At 47.1% G+C, this 16,613-nt stretch overlaps 1 protein-coding gene across 2 annotated transcripts in view; it reads left to right on the forward strand.

The window, feature by feature from the left end:
* The window catches only part of INTS1 (integrator complex subunit 1), a 29,680-nt gene extending 13,302 nt beyond the window's left edge, over positions 1–16,378 (forward strand). The window contains exons 24-47 of one of the 2 annotated variants that reach the window (XM_074886390.1): positions 32–199; positions 550–661; positions 1,113–1,274; positions 2,460–2,606; positions 3,018–3,116; positions 3,496–3,620; positions 4,266–4,520; positions 5,219–5,378; positions 5,999–6,139; positions 6,550–6,730; positions 6,814–6,937; positions 7,470–7,588; positions 8,654–8,741; positions 9,362–9,588; positions 10,521–10,644; positions 11,112–11,245; positions 11,636–11,828; positions 12,092–12,219; positions 12,717–12,829; positions 13,392–13,505; positions 14,409–14,479; positions 15,021–15,112; positions 15,229–15,338; positions 15,771–16,378. In XM_074886390.1, coding sequence (XP_074742491.1) covers positions 32–199; positions 550–661; positions 1,113–1,274; positions 2,460–2,606; positions 3,018–3,116; positions 3,496–3,620; positions 4,266–4,520; positions 5,219–5,378; positions 5,999–6,139; positions 6,550–6,730; positions 6,814–6,937; positions 7,470–7,588; positions 8,654–8,741; positions 9,362–9,588; positions 10,521–10,644; positions 11,112–11,245; positions 11,636–11,828; positions 12,092–12,219; positions 12,717–12,829; positions 13,392–13,505; positions 14,409–14,479; positions 15,021–15,112; positions 15,229–15,338; positions 15,771–15,886 — 3,303 coding nt within the window. In that variant the 3' untranslated portion in view covers positions 15,887–16,378. The remainder of the gene's footprint in view (positions 1–31; positions 200–549; positions 662–1,112; positions 1,275–2,459; positions 2,607–3,017; positions 3,117–3,495; positions 3,621–4,265; positions 4,521–5,218; positions 5,379–5,998; positions 6,140–6,549; positions 6,731–6,813; positions 6,938–7,469; positions 7,589–8,653; positions 8,742–9,361; positions 9,589–10,520; positions 10,645–11,111; positions 11,246–11,635; positions 11,829–12,091; positions 12,220–12,716; positions 12,830–13,391; positions 13,506–14,408; positions 14,480–15,020; positions 15,113–15,228; positions 15,339–15,770) is intronic. The other variant, XM_074886391.1, reaches the window with a different exon arrangement.
* Positions 16,379–16,613: the final 235 nt, after the last annotated feature.

A 16,613-nucleotide genomic window follows, 5' to 3' on the forward strand; every position in this document is an offset into this window, starting at 1 on the left:
TAAAGACCTTACGGATCTTTTCCCCTTGCAGGATGTAGCCCGACTCATAGTGGAGCGTTCTACCATCATGTCTCACCTCTTCTCCAAGCTCTCATACTGTGCTGAATCAGATGCAGTGCTTGTTGCTCTTCTCTCCATCTTTTCTCGCTACATCAAACGCATGCGCCAGAGTAAGGAGGGCGAGGAGGTGTACAGCTGGGTGAGTGCCTCCCTGTCTGTCTTAAGCAAGTAAAAGAAACTGGACAAGTTAACAAAAGAAAAGCCCTTTGTGGGTTACTGACTATGGATAAACCATGTTTGGCTCAAGAATTCCCTGATGTGAAAATTGGATGTTGGCATAATATCAGAGCCAAGTGTATGTGTACATAAAAAGCTTTTTTAACTTTTCCTTGAGTATCTTTTGTGGCCACTGTTGGAGATATTGGGCTAGGTGGAACTTTGACTGAATTTGTCATTCTCACATTCTCCTTTCATCTGTATCTTGCAGATCTCATTCTCCTTTCTCTCCCCACCTTTGTTCATCCTGTTTTTTTTTCTGACTTTTTCCAGTCAGAGTCCCAGGATCAGGTGTTCCTTCGCTGGACTAGTGGGGAAACAGCCACTATGCACATCCTTGTGGTTCATGCCATGGTTATTCTCCTGACCCTAGGGCCACCTCAAGGTTAGTGAAGTGTGCTCAGATTTATTCAAGGGGTCATGGACAATACAGAGAGCCTTTTCTCTATCTGCCATCTCCTAACAGGTCAGGCTGGTGTTAATTCTTCTACTCAGAGGCTTGTCCCTTGCAATACCTCTCTGTAGCTGTAATATCTATCAGAATATTGCTGCACAGAGTGAAGGATTTGCAGGCTTATTTTTTTGCCTTCTGCAAACAGCAAGAAGTATTAAAATGATGGCGTGTCCCTCCCAGCTAAACAAGAAGGACTCAGAGACTTACTATAGTGTGAGAACTGGGCACTCAGATATGTAGTTCACATTTCCACTTGATAGTGTTTATTCCAAAGTTGTTTCTGACCGATGAACAAGAAAGTGTTCTGGTGATTGGTATAGAGAAGGGCAGGGTGTTCTGGGTGCTTATGAACATGGGAGATAATTTTGTATCCACTCTTAAGCAGGGGATGGTGATTTTTATACCTTACTGGATATATGGTTCCCGGAGAAAAAGCCCCTTCCTACTGCTTTTCTGGTTGACACCTCAGAGGAGGCTCTGCTGCTCCCCGACTGGCTAAAGCTGCGTATGATCCGCTCTGAGGTCCCGCGTCTTGTGGATGCAGGTGAGCCTGCAGGATGTTTGTTGGTGTTTCAGACCCTCCTGAAAGGAAAGGGAGAGGCTTCCCTGCTCAAGTCCTCTGTGTGCTTACGTGGATGGCTTTGGGTGGGACCATCAGTCACTGCAGACACTGCAGCTGAGCAGGGAACTCGCATTTAGAAAGCAGCATGACCCTGAATTTTGTGACAGTCACAATCTAAACATACAATAGAGTCTTTGCTATGTCCCTTAGGGCTGTTAAACAGATGTACAGAATATGAGCTGGTTCCAGGCAGGGGCTGTTATGGGATATCCCAGGGTGATTCCCTGCTCAGCCATGATGTAGTTCGGGTACCAAGGGTTTGAGAACGGATACAACCTCACTAACCATCACACCCCATAGGTTAATCCCCACAGCATTAAGAGCAGAACTCGGTGAAAGACGAGACTGAAGAGGAGGTCAGTGCCTTTGGTAGGGCTCCTTACTGCAGTGTGAAAGGCAGTTCCTCCTGCTCTGATCCAAGTGCTGAATCTTGCTGGCTTTTATATGCAGTCACTATTAAAGTAGGGGAGCGAGTCTGTGTGGATATTGTGCTGTGTATTTTAAAGGAAATGGGGGACTCTGATTTGGAGTCCCATCTTTGTTACAACAATTCAGATTGAACTAAGCTATGCAGTCACCAGACAACAGGCATGGCACTACTTCCATAGGGCACCCTGTGCTTGCAGTGTGAAAAGCGGTGTCTGAAGGGTGTAAGCTGTACCTGTAGTTACTTTTGTCCTTGCACGGCTCATCAGTCCTCTTTTTCTTCTTAGTATTCAGAGCTTTTGTCCCTTTCTTACTAATTAAATGACAGCTGTCTATAGCCAGTGATTGAATTATTCAATAATTCCTGCCTGCAGCCATCAACAGATAGGGTGGAAGTTATTTTTTAATATGAATTATTGGGTTCCTGAGGTTTTGATCAAATTAAACAGAAGATCAAATTAGCCAGTGAGTGAATTAACTGGAAGATGCAATAAGAAGGCAATGATTTGCAGAAGAAAGAAAACATAGTAGGCAGCTGTCAGACTTCTGGCTTTAGGCTCTCTGCCGCCCTGTCATTAACATGTCACTGTTGGTTCAGCCAAAAGCACAAAGATCAGGTAATAAAGTTGACCCTCTGTGGGTAATTCAGAGGTCTGAGGACTCAGTGTTTGTGTATTTCAGCCCTGCAGGACCTGGAGCCGCAGCAGCTTCTTCTCTTTGTTCAGTCTTTTGGAATCCCAGTTTCCAGCATGAGCAAACTCCTGCAGTACCTGGATCAGGCAGTATCTCATGACCCGCAGACACTGGAGCAGAATATCATGGACAAGAGTAAGAGCTTCATATGAGGCTGACTAGGCATTTTACTTGTTCTTGAACAGTTTTCACGAGTATCTCCTGTGACTTCCTTGGAAAAATCCAAACTAGTTCAGCAAACCCTGTGCACAGGCTGCTTTGGCAGCCTGTTGTCACTGTAGACACCTCCCTAGAGCTTGTCTGGATGGCCCTTGGCTGTATTTCCTGAAATAGAGAAGGATTTTGTGGATTGGATTGTACAGAGTCTAAAAAGTAATTTGGGGGCTACCTTGTAAAAGAACAAAGGCTTAAAAGCATCGCATTTACATAGCCCATGGGAACAGCAAATTTTCTTCATTGTGGGAGCTGTACAAACAGCAACCAATTCTGTCCTGCTTTACTGACGAGAGTGAGGCGGTGATGTGTTCATATTTTTTCCTTTTTCAGACTACATGGCTCACCTTGTGGAGGTTCAGCATGAGAGAGGAGCAACAGGAGGCCAGACTTTCCACTCCCTGCTCACTGCCTCCTTACCAGCCCGCCGAGGTACTGCCTGGGATAACCTAAACTTCCGAATATTGAAGTCATCTTCCAAACTGCCTTCCTCTGTTGCTGTTGAGAGGGACAGGAAGAGCTGTCTTCAGAAGGGGTCATGTTGCAATATATCAGCAAGCTACAGCTAGACACCGGTCCTTGCTAGAGGTTTTTGCTCTTGGCAAAGGGAGAAATTCCAATATTTCTGGAGTTTACTACAATGAGTTGTTCTGAGTGATATGGAAAAATAGGTGTTGCTTGGCCTCAAGAGAAAAGCTACTGAACTCCTCAGTACATAGAGACTGTAAAGCTGAAGTGATCTAGTGTTGGGGCTCCAGATGCTAGCTACCATAACATCATTTTTATTTCTTTTCTTTTATTCCTCTTGCAGACAGTGCTGAGACTGCAAGGTCAAAATCTAGTCCTGAGAACTCTCAAGGGCAGAGCCGGATCCGGGCCTTAAGCCAGGTCCGGGTTCTGGGCCCAGAAGATGATCTGGCAGGCATCTTTCTGCAGGTACTGGTATAACCTCTAGCTGATCAGCTACTTCCCTGCAGCAGCTTCTGTTTCTCTTATACTTGCATCTTCTGACCCCTTCCTCCTGCAGTGTTTGCAGTCAATGAGTATGAAAGCCCTGCATGTAATTGGGCTGCACCATTACAGCCTGATGGCATTGATACTGGAAGGATTTTTTTTCTTGTAGTTTGAACATGTGGCTTTTGATCATGCCTAATACTGTCAGTGCCTACTAGCATGTTACTGATTCTGCACCTTGTTTGTTCTGTGTATAGTGCCTTTCCTCTCAGCAGTGGATGGAGGATTTGTGAAATGCTCGCAGGGCCTTGGCAGCAAAGCTGTGTGCAAACAGCATTTGTACTCTGGCTTGTCTGCTTGCAGAGCCTCCCTCTCTCCACTGACTCCAGAAGAAGCCTACAGGGAATTAATTGGCCAAGTTGGTTGCCTGTATTTGAGTAGTATGGTGATCCCCCTGCAGTGTCAGTGTACCAGACACTAAAATATTGAAAAAGCTGTATTGGAAGGTCCCATTTAGCCCACAGTCAGTATAATTGTTCTCAATCAGTTCTCTGCCTCAAGATGTTTATGGTACAGCAAGTCCTTTCATTTGCTCTCATAAACTTATTCCCGTCTGTGTCCTACCAGCTTTTCCCACTAAATCCAGACCCACGATGGCAGAATTCAAACCTGCGCCCACTTGCCCTGGCGTTGCAGCAGGCCCTGGGGCAGGAACTGGCTCGCATCCGCCAAGGGAACACACAGGTGACCGGGATCACAGCACGACTTCTCCAGGCAGTAGCTGCACTGATGAACTCGCCGCACAGTGGTGCGTTGGTGATGGCAATGCATCGTAACCACTTCATCTCCTGCCCGCTGATGCGCCAGCTGTACCAGTATCAGGTGAGTGGTGTAAGGTGAGAACCTTTGTAGTGTTTCACAAAGAGGGGTGAGGAAGAAACAGGAAGTCTGCAGTGCATCTGCTCTGCTGTGTGGAGGCCCTCTACCTGTGTAATGCTGGAAATGGAGCCTGTGGAGCATGGCACAGAGGGACTCAGATTGCCTGGACATGGGCGTCTAGATGCAGGCTGGCCACAGCCTAGCCCTGCTGAGAGCCGGGGCTTACCTGCAGGGTTAGGTGTACCTTACCTAGTCTGGTAACTGTGCAGCACTGGGGATTTGCAGCTGATGGTCTCAGTTGGTTTTGGGGTCTCTAGTCTGTGCTGTTTTGTAGCATGGATGTGTCTTGCAAGCCAGTGCATTTGCAGACAACTTGAGAGCTGAAGTGTGTAATTCCTTAAAGAAATATTTGCAGCAGGCTGAGGTTTATCCAATGAAATATCTCATTCCTTTCATCATGATGAAAGAAGGCACAGAGTTACCCTTAGTTATGCTGGGAGAGTTACTGTGTGTGTAACTGAGTCTTCTGCCTTGCATTTGTACACTGGAAGCCGCTGCCTTCATTTGAGTGGGTATGGTCCAACAGAGTAGGCGTGCTCTATGTATTCTTGGCAGTATGTGCCACTATTTGCATCCTTCCTGCTATCTTTGTTGTATTCTTGAAGTGTGTATAAGCAAGTCTTTTTCGCTGCACTCCCCAGCGCTGCATGCCACAGGACACTGCCTTCTCCTCGCTCTTCTTCAAAGTCCTCATGCAGATGCTGCAGTGGTTGGAGAACCCTGCGGTGGAAGATGGTCCTCTGCGTGCTCAGCTGAAGGCCTTTGCTGTGCAGTACTCCTCAAGGCACAGGATCAGTGACGGTACTGGCATTGTGCAGCTTATGGGACTCAGAGTAGACAAAGTGGGACAAGAAAGGGACAGAAACAAAACTGCATCCAGAGCAGAAAGTGTGGTGGGCTGCCTTTTAGAGAGGTACGCTTAGGTGTAGTGAAGAGAGGTTTTGTACTGTGCTGTATAAACTCCATGAGGATGTAGACAAGTGACTTGGCTCTGCGGTGGACACCTGGTAGCATCTCACCAAGCACAGCAGATCTTTCAGGGAAAACTTCCAATTGTTCAGGCCAGGAATTCTGTGCTAGCTGTAGTCCTGAAAGATGAGCATGCAAGAATGCCTCTGGAACAAGGCCACATCATGACTTGTAGAGTTGTTTATCGTCTGCCATCTGTTGGGAGGAGTTGTCTATAACCAAGAGCTTAGACATGGAAATGGGTTTGTGGTTATAGAGTTTTCTCTTAGCCCCATGTCCCTGTAACATGCAGAAGAGCTGTCAAGGCTTTTGGTGGGAGTAAAATGGCAGGAGAGTGTAGTGTGTGTGTTTGAGCAGTTGTGCTCTGGAGCCACATGAGGCATCTGTAGAAGGGAAGCCTGGTGTGAGAGCTGGCTTGGCCCTGTGATGCCAGTGCTGTGATTTCTTTGCAGTTCGAGGTGGCTTCTTGCACCTCACAGAAGCTCTGACTTTCCGTCGTGACCCCGACTTGATCAGCTCCACGGTACGTGCCATCATTGCAACCCTGAAATCAGGAGAGAAGTGTAATGTGGAGCCGGAGCTCATCAGCAAAGGTATGGCTGTCCTTCTGCTCTCCTTCCCTGTTGCAGCAGCAGGTTGAACTTCCAGCCCAGCAAGGGAGTGCCTACTGTACAGGCTGTGGGAAGCTGCCTTCTGCCTGGATCAGAAAATGTGAACTGATCTAAACTTGGTCCTATCTTGTATCACCTCCTTCCCCTGCACTGGTATGTGGGTTTATAAACTGTAGACTGGGCTGGGATTAAGTCTCTCGGCAAACTGTTGGTTTCCACTAACAACATAAGAAATAGAAGCCTACTGTCCCAGATAAAAATGGCTTCACTCTTCCTTACTGAGCCAGGCTTTCAGGAATGCTGGAATGATTGCCTTCATAATACTCTTATAAGGTTCCCTAGCTTTCACCACATCCTGAAGTTAATGAGTGACATCTTTCTCCCTCTGCTAGTCCTTCAGGGTCTGCTTGAAACTCACTCTCCGTACTTGGAGGAACTCCTGACTGTCCTCTTCTCAGCTACTGTTGAGACCACTGCTAGGTTTCCTGCCATGAAACCAATTGCTGTGGTGAGCTCCTTGCTACTCCAGGACAAAGAAGAAACACCAGTGAAGAAGGAGCTGGACAGTTGCAGGTGAGCCTAGGCAACGTTGGGAATTCACTGGTAGGTATGGGTTCATGACATTGCCACTGATATGGGCTTTGTTTTCTCCTCAGTACCGAAGCAGCTTGGCTAGGGCCGACCTCTGGCCTTCTTAATGACTGGTTGGAGATGTTGGACCCAGAGGTGATCAGCAGCTGCCCTGATCTCCAGCAGAAACTACTGTTCTCCTGGAACAAAGTAAGAGTTGTTGGGGGGACTACTGTGCTGAAACCACCTTTCTGGGGTACTGGCCTGCACCCGGAAACAGGCCAAGGGGTCGTTTTATGTTTTGCTACACGTTGCCATACGAGTTTCAAAGAGCATAGGCTGACTAGGAGAGGGATTCTGGTGCATCCTTCTCAGTGCAAGTCTTTTGCTTCATCTTATCATTGTATTTCCTCAGCTGTGTTCTTTTCAGGACTTCAGAGTGCGTTACAGACACAACATAGTCCCATAGCAGCCCAGCCAGCTGTGTTTTCATTGGTATTTTTGCAGACAGATAAATAGTTTGCCCAGAAGGGATATTCCGAAGCGAAGACTGAAACAGTTTCACGGCTGATGCCATGTTCTGTTAGAAAGTACTGCAGTTCAAATCCTAAATCCATGTGTTGTCTTCTGTGCTGTCTGCCTGCCTGGATCGTCATCCTTCTCTAATATACATAGTGTCTCCTACATCCACCTCGCAGCAAGGATCTGTTTATTACCTCTCTTCCTTGTTTGGTCCTTTCAGGCAGGGTCCCAGGTGCCCTCCTTCCGCCCGTATCTCTTGGCGCTTCTGACTCACCAGTCCAGCTGGACCACGCTGCACCAGTGCATCAGGCTTCTGCTTTGCAGAAACCGGGAGCAAAGGTGAGTCTTGTTTTTTAGGCCTAGCAAGGAGTTTTTAGTTGGGCAACTCATTGTGTCTGAGAGAGAACAAACAGAAGCTGAGAACAAGAGCTGCCTTGTTCCATGGTGCGTCTGCCAGGAGATGTAACCCAGCCAAAAACAGGCTTTGTGAGAAGGATGCTGATTTCAGTCCTGCTGATTTGTGTACCTTGATATAAATATTACCTGCTGTTTGATGGAAGCAGCACATAAAGATTTGGCTGTGTTCTAAACAGGAAGTGCTAATCACTGGGTAATCCATCTAGCATTGCCCGTGTTGATAATCTTTATGAGCATGGGGTTTGCAAGATGGCTTGGATAGCGAACTGACAGCAGTCTCTGTACCTGGGCAGGCTCTGCTGGATCTTTTGGTTGTACTAAACTCCATTACCAGGCTTTCTCTAACCCCCTTCCTGGCATCAGGCTCCCAGTTCTGATCTCTGGAGCAGCCCTAGCTCCCAGCTTCTGTACACTGCTCTCAAATACTGATGTGCCACTGTAGTAGTATCTTGCTTAAACTTGTGCTTATGGATGAGGAAATGCTAATACCTAATAGTAGTAATTCAGGACATGACTAAACTAGCAATACTTCTAAAGCTGGTAGTATTTCAGTTTGCTTATTATTTTATTTTTGATCTCTTGCTCACTAACAAACTCATGAATTTCTGCAATCCAGGATACCAGCCAGGATAGGATGTTCTGTATACTGGGACAGGAAGGTCACTGGTCTGATTGTACCAATTGTTTGTGTTGATGACCAACTTCTGGCCTTGTTGTGCAAGACTCCGTGTAGCCACCACACTCTTGCTGAATGCCATTTGTTCAGCTCTGTACCCTGTGCTGTGCTTATTGCAACAAATATTTAGTCATAATCTGGGAACAGAACCAAACCCCTTCTCGGGACTTAATGGATCCTATTTTTACATTTGCAGATGTTTCTTTCTTCACAGTACTCATGATGTTTAGAGACACTACCATGTGTTTGTGTGCTGCCCGAGGGCTGTGTTGCCTCTAATTACAAATCTGTCTTCTTTTGTCTTCTGGCAGGTTTGACCCAACTGCATCCTTGGATTTCTTGTGGGCCTGTATTCACATTCCTCGGATCTGGCAGGGAAGGGACCAAAGAACTCCTCAGGTAGTGGTTCAGTTCTTCCAAGATTCCTCTCTGGATGGAGTGAAAGACAATGCTTTCACAATGCCTGATTTTTTCCATGGCCAAGAGGTGGCTGGAGTGATACAGGTGCAGCATGCCAAGTTTGCTGCCTGTACCTCAGCTGTTTACTTAGCTGCTCTGCTATGTTACATATTACAGTGGCAATTTTGAGTCCAAAAAGCTGATGTGAACACACATAAGTTTGCCCACTTGGCATTTCCTCTGCAGCAATTGCCACAATATCTGTTAAAGATCTAGGCATAAGGCTGCAGTGGTGAGCAATCTAAAACCCAGTGTGGGATAATTCCCATTTTACAAAGAAAAGGGCGTTGCATCTCTTCTCCACAGAAGAATTTCTTTGGTTTAGTGAATGTTTTATGGTTTCTGACCCATCACACATGCTAGAATGTAAGTAAATGAGTTCAGAAGTAGAAGAGGTTTCATTTGGGCTGTGTTGCATGCTTTCAGAGCTCTAGATATGGGGCAGTTCTTAAGTCTAGTTCTAAGAATGTTCCATTCCAGCTGGGGAGGGTGTGACTAGAAGGAACTAAGGATCTAGGGATTTGATGTGGATTCATTTTGGATGTTCTCTTGCATTACAGAAGCGCCGTGAGGAATTCGTGCTCCACCTAAAGGCATCGGAATTGATCAGCATGGTGGAGCTGATCCTGGCTGAAGCAGAAACCAGATACCAGAACACTGAAGAGGCCTCTTGCACACTCATCCAGTCTCGACTGCCTTTGTTGCTCAGTTGTTCTCATGGGGACCTTGAGAGCATCAAAAAAGTAACGGAGTATCTGACCAGCTGCATCCAGCAGTGGGGAAGCAGGTGGGGTTGCAAATGGGGAGCAGTGTCTACTGTAATTGTAGTTACATGGGCACAGGCAGCCAGGTAATGATGAGACCTGCCAGAATGTCTTCATTAAGAATATTGTGTTCCAAAACCCCTATGAAAAGTATACACTATTCTCCCAGAGGTTTGGGGGGATAATAAGTCATTTTAAATGGTACTTGGACCAGGAAGGTGACTTTAATAGTGAAGTTTAAGGGCCTTTTTAGTTTTAGGACTTCAGGATGAAATGCTTGCCATGCTTTTTTTTTTTTTTTTTCTTCTTCAAGGCAATGGTTATTTTTAATTACTAGTTCCTAACGTGGGATTTCTTGTCTACTCCATCCCTTGAATCACTGCTCATAAGGCATCCTGCTTCTGACCATGATTGCTCTCAAAGCTGAATGGAGACTAGATTGTTTCCCAACAGCTATGGTAGCACTGTATTTGTGGCAGTGAAACAAACTGACCTAATTCTAACCTCGCTTATGGTGATGTTAGAAAAGAAACTGAGTAATCTCAGTTGCCATTGCACTGTACAGATTGTGCCAGGGATCTATAGAGGGCTGGTGTGTAGAGAACAGGCTGGCTAGTCTGACTAGTTGTGCTTCTGAGTAGTCTTCCACTTGGGATGGAGATGACCATGAGTACCGTATGCAGGAACTCTTCACTGGACACGTAAGCAGAGCTTTGTAGCTGCAGTTTTCTAACTCCAAATGGTCTAATGATGGATCCATGTAGATTGTGAATGATTTGAGCAGTTCAAAAGAAGCAAAGACTGAAAAAAGAGTGATGCAGATTAGCAGTGGCTGCTCTTTTACATGGTCTGTTTGGCATATGCAGGGAGGCTGTTATTCATCTGATGGGTCTGGGATGTTTGCTGGTTGAGCTAACATAGTAACCAGTGGCTGACCTCTCCCTTTTTCCTTCAGCTCTGTGGGAAAATGCTGCCAGGACCTTCTGCTTCAGATATACCTGCAACTTCCCGAGCTACTTGTGCCTATGCCTGAGATGCTTCTCACCAGTGAAGGAGCCAGAGACAGCAGCACTTGCAAGGTAAAGTTAGAGGCATAGGAGAGCCCCTTTCCAGTTGTATACCCAGAGTGGATGCTACCTTGATACCCAGTTTAAAAGGAGAGGACTGGCAAAAGCTTCCTGGGTCACTTGGTTTCTTTACCTTGCTCTTCTGTTGCCACCTTCCATGCCTGCACGCTCAGGAGCAGAGAGTTCAGGTGTGGTTTATTTTGCAGTGTCCTCCTATAAAATAGTATAAGCATCACAGGCTTCTGTGTGCCAAAGGCTTCTGCAATGCACAAGTGTGTGGGCGTCTGATCCTGCTTTGATGTCTGTAGGGACTGGGGGCTTCAGATCCTGTGCCAGCTGGAATGTTGCGTCTGCTTGCAGATTCTACCTGAAAATAGTTTCTGTTAACCCACTCTGTGGTTGGAAAGAAATCGCTGAAGAGCCAGGGACTTGATTATGCTTTAAACTTCTTAACTGTTTACTTATTACTTTTCTTCTAGCTCGATGCCCTGGTTCACAGATTCATTAACCTCCTTGCAGACACCAGTGACTCCAAGTCATCAGAAAGCCGCGTGTGGGATGCCAATATGGCCTGCAGGAAGCTAGCTGTGGCTCATCCCATCCTGCTGCTTAGGTACCCTTTCACCCTCTGTGTGGCTGGAGTTCATTGAAAAGCATCCACCCTTGTCCTAGAAGCGGAACAAACTCGCAGCAATCATGATGATTGTGGCAGTCCACATTCATGTACAGAAGTCAAGAGAAATAGCAGCAAAGTCATATCTCTTATAATGAGGCAGCACCTCTTTTGGCTTCATGTCTGTCTGGAAACAGTCCTCTTGGAATTGGAGGCTAGAGAACAGAGCATGGGTGGGAAGTGGGGCTTGCTGATTCTATGGATACAGGGATCAAATCCAGGACCCTGGGGGAGGATAAGGGATGCTTCCTTACAGGAACTGAGGTGTAACAATGTGTAACTGTTTCTAGAAACAGGCTAATCAGGATTTTCTTCTGTTTGGCGTTTCAGGCACTTGCCAATGATTGCAGCACTGCTGCACGGCCGTGTTCACCTCAATTTCCAGGAGTTCAGGCAGCAGAATCATTTGACCTTCTTCATCCACGTCCTGGGGATCCTGGAGCTGCTCCAGCCGCAGGTCTTCCAGAACGAGCACCAGGCGGCACTATGGGACTGTCTCCTGTCCTTCATCCGTCTGCTGCTGGTAGGAAAGTCCCTGCTCCCCCTCCATGCGCGGGCTGACAGCCACTAGATGGAGAAGCTCATGTAACACAGGGCAAGCCCAGCTCTCTCCCATTCGAAGGGAAAAAATTCATATACCTAAGAACAAAAAAAGTGTATCACGTACCTTGGAGAGCTTAAAGAGCAGGCAGGAGATCAAGAAGCTGCTCCCTGGTCCCCAGAGGTGCAGGATGGGGCAGTGCATCTCTGCTTTTTTGTTAACGCATCTTCTCGATTCTTTCTCAGAACTACAGAAAATCCTCGCGGCACCTGGCTGCCTTCATCAGCAAGTTTGTCCAGTTTATCCATAAGTACATCACATGCAATGCCCAGGCAGCTGTCTCCTTCTTGCAGAAGCACTCGGATCCACTCCAGTAAGCTTCCTTACTCCGGTTAGCCCATGGTTTGCTCGTGGAGAGCTCGCACAGTCAGGCTGCCATGAGCTAATCAGACAGAAGACAGCAAGAGGATGTGACAAAATAGCTATTAATATGGCACTCTTTCACCCTTAGCTCCCTCAAGTTGCTATTGTGGTCAAACCACCACAGCAGCATATCCCTTTTTAGGTGAAAACTGAGCCCAAGAAAGTCAGGTAATGATTTCAACTCACCTAATGGCCTAAACATCCTATTGAGGCATCGTAGTGTTCTGCAGTCATTTCCAGAGGCCAACAGGAGGGTCTTTTCCCTGAGCAGTGGCTGCAAGGTCCCACCTGCAGATATGGGGAAAAATGCATTTGAGTTCCAGTTACGATGAAAAAAATCTTGTTTCTGCTTCTGAGAAACTACTCGTTTTAGCATACATATGTGCTGTTACTTGTCCTCATGCCTTTACTGATATTGAAAGCTAAACATGCCATCTCTTCCCCCAGTGACCTGTCATCAGACAACAGTGACCTAGCAATGTTGAAGTCCCTCCTGGCTGGGCTGAGCCTGCCTAGTAAGAGTGGCATCTTGGACAGGGGCTCCGATGAAGAGAAGGATGGTGAGTCTGGGGGGAAGAGTTACTCCAGCTGGTAAACCTGCAGTATGTTTTGGAGCACAGATGCTTTAATGGGATATATGCTGTGCTCATTCTTCTCTTAACAGCCCAACGAAAGGGTATTTAGAGCAGAGAATGGCCCTTGTATACTCAGCAATTTGGAACCAGTATCTGGGATGGGTTAATTTGCTTTCCTGTCGGTGGTATCACTACTGTAGCAGAACAGCTCTTAACAAGGGTGAGTTTCGTTGGTGTGGATTTTGCCTTCCTCAGCCACACTTAAGGATTGACCTGTCAGGAGACCCTAAGGGTGCATCCACTTCTCCACTGTTCATAGCTTGCTTGGGAAAATTATGCAGTATTAAAAGAAGCTCAGGAAGGTTCCTTCTCTTTGCGTCAGCTGAGGGGTACGAGCAGGTGCAGTGAGGCTAGAGACAGTGTGAGAGCCAGGAATTGTATTACAGTATTGCTGGTTGGCTCATGATAGGTAATGCTGGACCTGTCTCCCTGTTAGAACTACATAAACTGTCAGGAGTGACCTGTTCTCTCTCTCTCTCTCCCCCAGATGAAGCAGCAGCTGGCTCTCTCCCCCTTGTCAGCATGTCTCTCTTCACTCCTCTCACGCCGGCTGAAATGGCCCCATATATGAAGAGGCTCTCTAGAGGCCAAACAGTTGAGGGTAAGTGAGGACCTGCAGAGCTGCACAAAGATGCAGGGCAAGTGCAGACTTACACCAACCCTGTTACTTATCTGTCAGCTACAGGCTAGTTTCCTGTTTTGGTCATGTTTGGAAGTCTCCAGCAGTTAGGATGTGGTTTTGTTTTGGATGAACTTGTCCGTAACCTTCTGTGATTCTGTGACAGAGGCTTCCTATGATGCTGTTATCACTTAGCTCAGCAGTGTTGCAACTGCCTCTGCTGTGGGGCTCTTCAAGGATCTTGTAAGTGCTCTGGGAAATAGTATTAGTAATTCAAGGAGTGCTGCAGTTCATGTCAAGCCAGGCCTGGAGTGCTGATAGGAATGCTATTTTTTTAATGATATAGAAATACCAAATTGATGAGAAGCCAGATTTTGCTAGAAATCCCCAAATGGCCTTCATGGAAGAAAATCATGTGAACTTGTCATATGGGAACAGCATGCTGCTTCTTCAGAGGTCTTCTGAAATCACAGGTGTCCAGTGTTCAGACCTAAGTTGCAGTATTGAGGTGACAGTTTTCCTTCCTCACTAGAAATAGGGGGAGGAAATCCTGTCTGGACACTGGACACTTTCTAAAAGAGGCTTTCTGTGAAGATCTTTCAGTTACAGAAGAAGGTGCTCTGGAATTGAAACCTCACACCCCACTCCACTCCTCCCCCTGCCTATGGCATGACAGTGCTGGTGACCTCTGCCTGGGCAGGTTGGGATGTGCTGATTGGCATGTGACCTACCTGTTCTCTTTCTTTTTGAAGAACTGCCTTCATTACTCTAGGTCTGTGTGTAGGTGGGAAAACTTGACTGCTTGGGAGATTGGATTTGTAGGGAAAAAGATCCTTTGGATCAGTGAATTTCAGTCACCCCTTTTCAACCTGTATCTCCCACCAGACATCCTGGAGGTGCTGACAGACATTGATGAGATGTCCAGACGGAGGCCAGAAATTCTCTCCTTTTTCGCTGTGAGTATTAGTGTCTCAAACTGCCACTGGAAGGAAGAGATTCTTTTCACCGGAGTCTGTGTTGCACAGCCAGCTTAAATACTAGCCTTCCTCTGCTTTTTGGGTGGTTGTTGCAGCATCTTGGGAGAAATCTATCTTCAGTTAGGCCTTCTGAGAGCAGGCAGTATTTACTTCCCTGCAATCTTCTCTCCATTGCATGTTGGGTCTGTCATCATCCACTTTCTTCCTCTGACATAGAGAAGTTAATTAGCCCTCTGTCCTTTTCCCAGTATTGGGGCAAAGAGAGAGCAAAACAGCTCTGTTGAAAACACTGGAGCCTAGGGAAAACTCAGCTGTCCCACGTGGAATAAGATTGCAGAAGGGTGCTTTAAAGTATTCAAAACCAGGATAATCCTTCTTACAGAGGGGGATTTCCTGGCTCAGCCAGTACCTGCTGGATGTGTGTTGGGCTGGATTGGTGCTGGAGGGGTAGTAAAGCAAGTCTGAGGAGTCTGTGCTCCCTGGATGGCCCTGGGATCCTAATTTATGCATCATCTTTCAGACAAACCTACAGAAGCTGATGAGCTCATCAGAGGAGTCCTGCCGAAATCTGGCCTTTAGCCTGGCTTTGCGCTCCATTCAGAACGACCCCAGGTGAGGACCACTGGAACTTGGGCTGTCCTGGGTCACTGATGGGCACTGGCTGCCCATCTTGCACGCCTGTTGGTGGTGATCTGGACAGTACTGACACTGCCATGTTTTACTCCCAGCATTGCTGCAGACTTCCTTCCCACCTTCATGTACTGCCTCGGCAGCCGAGACTTCGAGGTGGTGCAGACAGCACTGAGGAACCTGCCTGAATACACCCTCCTTTGCCAAGGTAAGTTGGTATCTGCCACCTTTGGTGCAAGCTTGGCCTCACAAGGGTCAAAGCTGGGCTCTTGTGCTGGGAACAGCCTCCCTGGGAAGTTGCCAGGGGTCAGTGTCACCTAGACCAGGCCATCAGACACACAGATGATCTGTATCAATAGTAGCTTTGGCCTGAGCATTCCAGGGGAGATTTCTCTTAGAGACAGGGGAGGCTTCCTTGAAGTGATTTTGCTCCCTTACAATTTTCTCAGAGTTGTGATCCCTCACATGATCACATACCCACAGAGCTATTAGAAAGTGGATTGTGCCATGTTCTTATGGAAGGAGAGAATTTCTTGCACAGCTGCAAACGTTCATCCCGGTCGGTGTTTGTTGGTGGATTGCTCTTGCCTGCACGTTGGAGCTGTCAGGTCGGTCCTCATGCTGTCCTTCCCTTTCACAGAGCACGCAGCAGTGTTACTGCACAGGGCCTTCCTGGTGGGGATGTACGGCCAGATTGACACCAGCTCCCAGATTTCAGAGGCTTTGAAGGTTCTGCACATGGAGGCCATGATATGAACATGTGGTTTTGGGAACTCCACTTCCAGAGGAATTAATTTAACTGGAGTCGTCAGCTGCATTGAAGCCCTGTAAGAAGACAGTGTATTTCAACCCACGTGCTGGAGGATCAAAGAGGTGATGTAGCAGGCCAGACTGTGCTGGAAAAGGAGAGTGTGCTGACTTAAGATCTGAAAGGGGCAAGGATCGATCCATCTGGCTAAGACGCCATTATTGTGGGAGAAAAATCTCCTGAATATTGTGCCAAACAGGGACCACTTCCTTCATGGGGTCTTGGGGCAGCGGCCATCGGTTTGCTGTTTGGTTTTTTTTGTCTCCAAGAAGGCAGAGCTGCTGGGAGAGCAGAAGGGAGCGCTGGCCCTTGCACTTGAAGTCTCTGCACTCTCTGTGTTGGAGGGAACATGCAGATCTGTGCAGAGGAGAGACCACTTTGTTTTCTGGGGGTGGGCGTTTGTGGTTTTTTTCTTTTTTAATTAAAATTCTCTTTGTTTCCATTGTGCCTGTCTCTGCTCTGTGCTGCCTTAGATGTAGCTTAACACCCCTCTCTCCCTGTTCTTCAGCTGCTTGTTATTCTAGACAAAGCATCTCTGGAAGACCTGTCTCCGTGATCAAATGTGCACAGAGCTATCCTGGCCTTTTACAGGATATGCAGGAAATGGAGGACGTTTAGAAGGGTCAGTGGGGTATCATAGATGAGTTTGGTCAGCACCAACTGCTGACAAGACAA

This window comes from Strix uralensis, chromosome 16 (genome assembly GCF_047716275.1).
Source record: "Strix uralensis isolate ZFMK-TIS-50842 chromosome 16, bStrUra1, whole genome shotgun sequence".
NCBI lineage: Eukaryota > Metazoa > Chordata > Aves > Strigiformes > Strigidae > Strix > Strix uralensis.